This window comes from Pyrus communis, chromosome 8 (genome assembly GCF_963583255.1).
Source record: "Pyrus communis chromosome 8, drPyrComm1.1, whole genome shotgun sequence".
Classification (NCBI taxonomy): Eukaryota; Viridiplantae; Streptophyta; class Magnoliopsida; order Rosales; family Rosaceae; genus Pyrus; species Pyrus communis.
Genome location: NC_084810.1, coordinates 16,575,782 through 16,584,067, shown reverse-complemented (window position 1 = coordinate 16,584,067; position 8,286 = coordinate 16,575,782). Strand labels below are relative to the sequence as shown.

At 36.7% G+C, this 8,286-nt stretch overlaps 1 protein-coding gene and 1 pseudogene across 1 annotated transcript; one reads left to right on the top strand and one right to left on the bottom strand.

The window, feature by feature from the left end:
• The first annotated feature begins 259 nt into the window (after positions 1–259).
• LOC137743033 (AT-hook motif nuclear-localized protein 2-like) lies at positions 260–2,407 on the top strand. The gene is made up of 5 exons (XM_068482955.1): positions 260–380; positions 1,126–1,187; positions 1,275–1,400; positions 1,815–1,976; positions 2,231–2,407. Exons 1-5 carry the CDS (start codon positions 260–262, stop codon positions 2,405–2,407), a joined length of 648 nt encoding a protein of 215 aa, XP_068339056.1.
• A 616-nt stretch (positions 2,408–3,023) lies between these two features.
• On the bottom strand, positions 3,024–4,612 carry LOC137741486 (GABA transporter 1-like; annotated as a pseudogene).
• Between the last annotated feature and the right edge of the window lie 3,674 nt (positions 4,613–8,286).

The following is an 8,286-nucleotide window of genomic DNA, read 5'->3' as shown; positions in this document are numbered from 1 at the left end:
ACAGAACTATTGTTGAACAATTCTCTGTTCATACGTATACACACAACCTCCCTCCTATCCTTGCTAATTTTATTATGTTTCCCCTTTGTGCGCAGAACCTAGTACCTACCAATCCCATGGAAGAGCAAAAGATCACCGACTCTTTTCCTCAGACTCCGCTCACTGATAGTGAGCCCGCCAATGCAACTGACACTTTAATGGAATCCTCAACCATGACCTTAGAGTCCAATGTAGTGAATGGAATGAAGTTGGAGTGAAGATGGAGTTTGACGGTGATGAAAGTGGAGTAAAGTTGGAATCTGATGGAGATGAACATGGAGTGAAGTTGGAGTATGAAGAAAATGGATCGGGGGCCGCCAAAGAAGGACAAAAGGAAACAGGTGATGGTGATAATAAAGATAATATTTTGTCTCTAGTTACATGGTGGTGATGATGATAAAGATAATCTTTGTTGTTCCTGCTGTTGGTTTTTTGGTGATAGCATGGGTGGAATTATGCATGGTTAGTACAGGAATCTGACTTTGGTATATTAATTTATTTGTATGACTTGGGACGTTCTTCGCTTCTACGGTTTCTTTTTGTGAAATTAAATTCTTGTATCTAGTTGGTTGAGTAATTTCTCAAAAGCTTAATTATTGTCCTATTGAAAGCTTTTTGGTGCATGGTTTCTAATAGATTTAGAAAAAACATTTCATCTCTTGCAAGCTGTTACATCGAAGATCAATTTTGTGCCGTTATATTGGATAGAGAATATAACTTTAGGGAAATTGGGTGTCTTTTGGTTTGAAACGATCACCAATTATAGCGATGATTCAAGTGAATTCTTCCCAGTATGGACTTTTCCTATTTCTGATGATCAACAGAAACTAATCTAGCTACAAGGATCATAACGGGAAGTCTGACACTACACTTGGAGTATTTTTTTGGCTTATAACACTTCCTAAATAGTTCGAGATTCCTTGTTCTTCTCTTCCTCATTCTACGGCTATCCTGCTTGTTATTGTTGCACTTAACACACATAAGTTGTAACATTATTAGCTTAACATGCTATTTCCCAAATCTTTAAACTTCAGAAGCTATATAAGCGTATTTTCATTCTGACATCCACTACTTCTGTTTCTGTAGATAGGTTTCCTGTGTACCCTGCTCGGGTAGAGTATCATATACTGATTGTTGCGCCTGGTCAGGTAATGTTAGATACATCCGTGAGTGTCTCAAGGCCAGTTTGATTAGTTATTCTTAATTCATATGTTGTTTTCTCTCTCGTTTTGCAGAACATTCTTCGTGAATTACTTGTATTATCTCAATCAACTAATGGAACAATGAATGTTCTTTCTGCTGTCGGTGTGGTTTCCACCATTTGTATCCGCAAACTTACAGGTGCTTATTTGAGATTCAAGGCATGACTCCCACACAGAATTTTTTTCACCAATTCCTTTACCTTGAGTTCCTTTTTTACCTTTTGTTAGTTTTTTGTTCAATGGATTGCTAGACTTTTATTTGGGGTTAGTAGGTTACAATTTCCAAACACAACTCGAACTCAACACGACACTAGTGGGTCAAGGAAGACCGTCAGATAATTCATAAAACTAATTTCCAACTCAAACAATGAACATAACGTCATGTTAGTGTTAAACCTCAAGTAACTTGATCTTGACATGACTAACATTTTTAACTGGTATTTTATGAAGAAAATTATCGATTGAACCTTGTTCAGTGAAGCATTCTATGATTGGTAACTAGGAAAACTGGTGAGATAAAATAATGCCATAGCTAGAGTAACTCTTTAATCCTTACTTTCTTCCTCCATGCAGGGTTCATTTCAGATTATCTCTCTATCTGGAACATTTATAAATAGTTCAATGTGTAATCCACTTGGAGAAAATAGGATGGTAACTGCTTGGCTGGTTAATCTTGAAAGGAAGTCTTTTGGTGGTTCTGTAGTCGGTTTTATGATAGCTGCTACGCCTGTTCAAGTAAGTTATATCTTTGAGTGATTGTGGAAATGGAATTACAAAATTTAGTTTTACAGTTCCCGTAGTAATATTCTAGAAATCTACTGTTTTCTGTGGAACTATAGTAAGTTAAAAAGTGCTACGAATTGGCCTGGTATGGCAGTTTTATTGCATTTCAAGAATTAATTAGTACTCTCCACAATCAGTCTGAAGTTCAATTACATTTTAATCAGAACTTTTTCAATTAATGTCTTTGGGTTGTTTTGATGTATCAGATCGTTGTTGCTTGTTTTGAGCCAGACACCAGCAAAGAAAAGAATGGTAATCCTGCTTCTCCGCCGAGTTTTTGTCAGGGTGTCAATCCTGCTTCTCCATCGGATTTTGGTCACAACGTCCCGCAGCCAATGCTGGGTCCGGGAACATCTCTTGACGTCATCCCTTTTGTTCCTTAGACATAGAGGTAGCTCTACTTTTCTCTCTCTCTCTCTCTCTCTCTCTCTCTCTCTCTCTCTCTCTCTCACACAACGCGCACATACATACAAAATCACTGACTAGGGTATACTGATATCTTTTATTTCTAACTTGCTTAGGTCTATGCTGAGCTTCTGACCTGAAGAAGTGTGTTATTCAGTTTGCAAGGCCACAGTGCAAGGTTTCTACGGGTGTTTGATATACCCGTAAACAAGATCTTGGAGTTGTTACTGTTGTTTTTATGTCGTAACTTATTATGGATTTTGCTCTTTGGTTTAAGGATCGGTATTTGGAACTTCCTGCAGTAGAGATATTATTTGCAGCTACTTTTGCAAAGATGGTACAACATTATACATAGACACATTATATTGTGTAGATTTCAACCTTTTGTTAGATTGAAGATTGTCTTGCATCTACTGTTGCAAGTAAAAATATGAATTGCTGCAAGTCGCAGGTGCATAAAATTATGCACACTGGAACGGCGAGCAAATACATTAGTTACAAGGGAAAACCAACCTACAGGATTTACACTTCATCCATGCTGTCTATAGCACTAGAGCGAAAACTCGCTGGCAAAAGATATTCTCTTAATGGTGTTCATACATTAGCAAATAACCGATAAGTTTTGGCATCGAGGCTTATTTGTCTTACAGCAGCAATTGCAGCTAGAACCCCCAAGATTGAAAACCACTGCAATAGTGGTGTTTAACAAAAAAATGGGGCTTCTTTTAGATGGCTTGAAGGTCAAGTTATAGAACACAACAGGCAAGATGAAGTCGAGGGGCATGAAACCAAAAGCCCCAATAACCGAATTGACATCCCCGAAAAATGGAAGCATTGCTGCTATGATGGTTGCTAAGATGACAGACATTGAGCGAGTGATTACCCCTGGGATCACATTGCGAGCAGAGAACTGTTTATTCGTTGGATCAACGAATTCTCGCTCAAGAACTTAATTCATGGGATGCAAATAAACCTGCAAGCCAAGCGATGTGGATTAGTGTTTGGCTCCATGTTTGAAGACGAAAAGAGATTTCTGGTGTGGCGTTCGATCATTTCTTACCACGCCAACGGCTGATAGTTGGAGTATGGTGAAAAGGTTGATCATGAAGATGAACCACTTTGACACTAAAGGTTTGCCATCATCCAAGAAGTTGCTAAGGATGAGGCCTTCAGCTTGGTTGCCAAATGCCTAATAGCCAGAGATGGCAACACTGAAGAAAATCATTGTCACTACTGCATAACAAACACATAGTCCCTTGAACATCTTTCCCTTCATTGGTGGTGCTAATACTATTGTTGCCTGTTATCAAAAGGTCATACAATTATTAGTTCCTAATCTAGCTTTAGTCCATTAGGGCGTGTTTAGTAGTGCTTTTTGGCCGTTATTGGCTGAAATATAGACATAAATGTTTTTCGGTTTGATTTTTGGGACCTGAAAACACTTTTCTAGGAAGCGGTTTTAGGGTAAAATATATGTAAGAAGCACTTGAATTTTTATAAAATAACTTATGTGATTCTAACAAAATACTGCGAAACAAAACACTTTGTTGGAGAGCAGCACTTTCGAACAAGCCTATAGTGCTTAAATTCTAAGAATATGAGAGGGAAGTTAAAGGACAATTGGAATATTTTAAACTTGAATCTCAGGAATGATACCATTGCCAAATGTTGTAGCAATGATGGCATTGACATTAATAAAGACCCCAAAAACTCGACTTTGAGTGTTGCCATTCAAGTAATAGTCCTTATGTGGCCCTTTGGAAGAACTTCCAGACAAAAAAGATTTATATTTTATGCTCGGTAAGTGTTCATCTGATTCAAACAAATAGATTACGTCATGTAATTAATTTTTATTTTGTTGAGACGATATTCTAATATATTCTAATTACAAAATGAGTAATTTGAATTTGAGTATCTACGGGTAACACACTTCTCAAACCAACTTAGCTACGCCTAGATATGTCAATTGAATGCATTTAACTTAAGCGACTGTGTCTCCTGTTTCTCAACGGAGCTAAGATATTACCAATGTAGATGCAGGCAGTAATGGTACAAGCACTATATGCCAGGCAAAAAATAAGGACAAACACCAAGTTGATGTGCCTGAGTGAGTGAAAAGATGGGATTTGAGCCAAAACCAGCATCAAACACCCAAATATGATCACAAACTCGTATAGCTTCATAGTGCCACTTGGGTTGGAAAGCAAGTAAACTGCCTGCGTGTGTGTTTATATATATATATATATATATATAAACATAACAACACAATAATTATAAATTGAAATAAACAGAGATAAAGTAAAGGATAAATAAAGACGACAATGAAAAATGATAAAATAGGCACAAAGTAGGGAAGCAAACTCACATTAATTTATTAATATTCAACTTCAATGTTACAGGATAGCACCAAAGTTGCAAACAGACACAATACTCAAACACTCAATAATATAGTTCACAAAGCAAAAGTTCTTCGTCGTGATTACAACTGAGCTCGGAGGCTCTATAAATAGAAAACTAAAAGAAAACCCAAACGCTAGGTGTCGCACAAGCAGCGGAGCATAAAAAAGCAGCCTACAATAATGATCGGCATCTTCACTTTTTGCAATGACACTGACAGAGCTACACGTGGAGCAACAAAAAAATTCTTGAAAAAAGCACATACCAACAAGCAGCTATAGGAACCATATGACAACTATTCAAAAAGGAATAAAAACTAACATCTAGATTTCAGATAGATATCATTTTATCTTTTTTTTTTTTTTTTTTTTTGGAGAAAAAGCATTTCATGCTTTATTTCTTTGGACGTATAGGAGAACATATTTCATAGTAGTTGTCCTCATTATCATTTCCATAGTCTTCATCCATGTTATGCTGAGATGGCACGTCATCAGATCTCATTTCTTTGTCATCTAGGTCATCTAGCTCAAGGATTTTGAGAACCGTTTCTTTTAGGTCTTTCTTCAGACAAGATGGGCTGGACTCAATCAAAGATTTAAGTTTTTTAGTCTTTAATGATGATGATGATGATTCAGGGGAAGAACGGGAAGGTTTAATAGCACACTGCCTATCAAGCAAGATTATTCTGGCCTTGAAAACATCTGGCTTAAGATGATCCAGGTGAAACTTGTCCCACCAACGGATAAAGAGCTGTCTTTTAAGCTGGGGAACGAAATCCCAAGCACCACCATCGTCGTCAACAAAGCCATAGTCCTATTTCAGGATCCAAGGGAGTTCATAAAATATCATGAACCAGAGAAACAACTTTTTTTTTTTCCAGGATAATCAACATTTTCTTTACTAGAATTATCTTGAAAAGAATCAACAGTTACTTGGGGCAGAAAATCCAAATTTGGACCTTAAACAATAAACCATGTTCTAAACCAATTCGGAATCTCTTTCAGACTTCTAAGATGAAAGTGGATGAACCAGGTGTGGGAATAGCAAACGTTTTGGAAACATAACACTACATCCTAAGCTTTCTGGTAATCCCATAAATTATACCCTCTTGGACTCATATCAGGGTTGGAGTGTAGATGCAAATGATAGGGGCTATTTCCCCATTCTTCTAGAGAGATAATTTCAGTATCGTAATTTTTGAAAACGCAATCATGTTGTTTGTTTCACTCCTGTATCTGTGAACAACATCGACTGATTTGGTCTCTATCAGAAGTCTTTCGTACCAATATCTTGGCTTGAGAAATGGATGAATATGATCTTGGTGGTATTTTTCACCAACCTATCTTGGAGATAACAGTAGATCGGAATCCTCTATGTTCATAAGAGGAATTGCAATGATGCATCTGAAAAGATTGTCAGCTACAACCTTCTCCCTGTCTTTGTTATAAGGGAGAGCATCTTGGGTTTGGATTTTGGGAGGACGAAGGAGAACCTCTTTAGATCGAGGTAGAGCCTCATCTAGCGAGGGCTAGATTATGCTCCTTCTTTCTTTGATGTGCCTTGCAAAAATTCACGAGTTAAGAAATCAGGCAAAGAGTTACATTCACCCTTAACATGTTCAATATTAAAATCAAATGCTAACAGAATCCCTTGCCATCTGGCAAATATTTGTTTTAACGCTAAATTTTTAACGTCTTTCAACAATATATCATTAGCAGCCTTACAATCTACCCTTATTAGGAACCGCTTGTTAAAAAGATCGCTTTCAAATTTAGTAATTGCATGGACTATAGATAAAAGTTCCTTCTTAACAGTTGAATAGTTCCTCTGGGCTAGTTTCCAGATACCAGAAATGAAGAAAACTAAGGCTTCTTTGTTGTCTTCAGTTTTTTGTTTCAAAACCCCTCCATAGCCCTCTTTAGAAGCGTCAGTTTCCACTATTTTGAATGCTTCCAGATTTGCCAATGCTAAGTACGGGAGTTCTTTGACATTTTTCTTCAAAAGTCGTACAGCTCGGGTTTGTTCCTCTGTCCAAGGAACATGATTAATTTTAGTAAAGAAAATGATGATTATCCTGAAAAAAATGAAGTTGTTTATCTGGTTCATGATATTTTATGAACTCTCTTGGATCTTGAAATGGGACTATGGTTTTGTTTGATGATGATGGTGCCTGGAATTTTGTTCCTTAGCTTGAAAGACAGCTCTTTATCTGTTGGTGGGACAAGTTTTACCTAGATCATCTTAAGCCAGATGTTTCAAGGCCAGAAAAATGTTGCCTGATAGGCAGTGTGCTATTGAACCTTCATATTAATCCCCTGAATTATCATCATCATTAAAGACTGAAAGACTTAAGTCTTTAATTGAGTCCAGCCTATCTTGTTCGACGAAAGATCTAAAACAAAAGGTTCTCAAAATCCTGGAGTTGGAGGACCTAGATGACGAAGAGATGAGATCTAAAGAAATGTCATCTCAGCATAACATGGATGAAGACTATGTAAATGATAATAAGGACGATTGCTATGGAATATATCCTCATATTCGTCCAAAGAAATAAAGCTTGAAATGCTTTTTCTCTGGAAAAAAGAAAGGATAAGATGATGTCTGTCTGAAATCTAGATGTAAGTTTTCATTCCTTTTTTACTAATTGTCCTATGGTTCCTGTAGCTGCTTGTTGGTATGTGTTTTTTTCAAGAATCTTTCTGTTGCTCCACGTGAAGCTCTGTCAGTGTCATTACAAAAAGTGAAGATGTCGCTCATTATTATAGGCTGCTTTTTGATGCTCCACTGCTTGTGTGACACCTGGCGTTTGGGTTTGCTTTTAGTTTTCTATTTATAAAGCCTTCAAGATCAGTTGTAATCACGACGAAAAACTTTCACTTTGTAAACTATATTATTGAGTGTTCGAGTACTGTATCTCTTTGCAACTTTGGTGCTATCCTGTAACATTGAAGTTGAAGATTAATAAATTAATGTGAGTTTGCTTCCCTACTTTATGCCTATTTTATCATTTTTCATTGCCCTCTTTACGTATCCTTTACTTCTTTAGACCTTCATCTAGATTGAGATTATTGATTTTCTCTTTCATTCGACATTGAGGTCTCATATGTCCAACTTTTCCATTTGTAGCAAACAAGAGGTTTTTTTATCTGATCTTTCTCTCCCTTTTTTTGTTTGCGAGATTGAAAATTTCGCTTGCGAAATGACCTTGAAGGTTTTGAGGATTTATGGGGATTTTCTGAGAAATTTTTTAGTTTTCCGAAAGGGTTTCTTGGAAGAAGATTGTCCTTTAGGTTCAAAGCCAAATTGTTTGTGAAATCTCCCATTTCTTTTTATCTTAAGGTTCTTTGCTTATCAAGTTGCATTTTCAGCTTTATATCATTACAAAGTGCTAGTCATTCAACACATATTTTAGAGGTAAGTTCTCCATAAGTATACCTATCATAAGGTATAACTTTTCCAA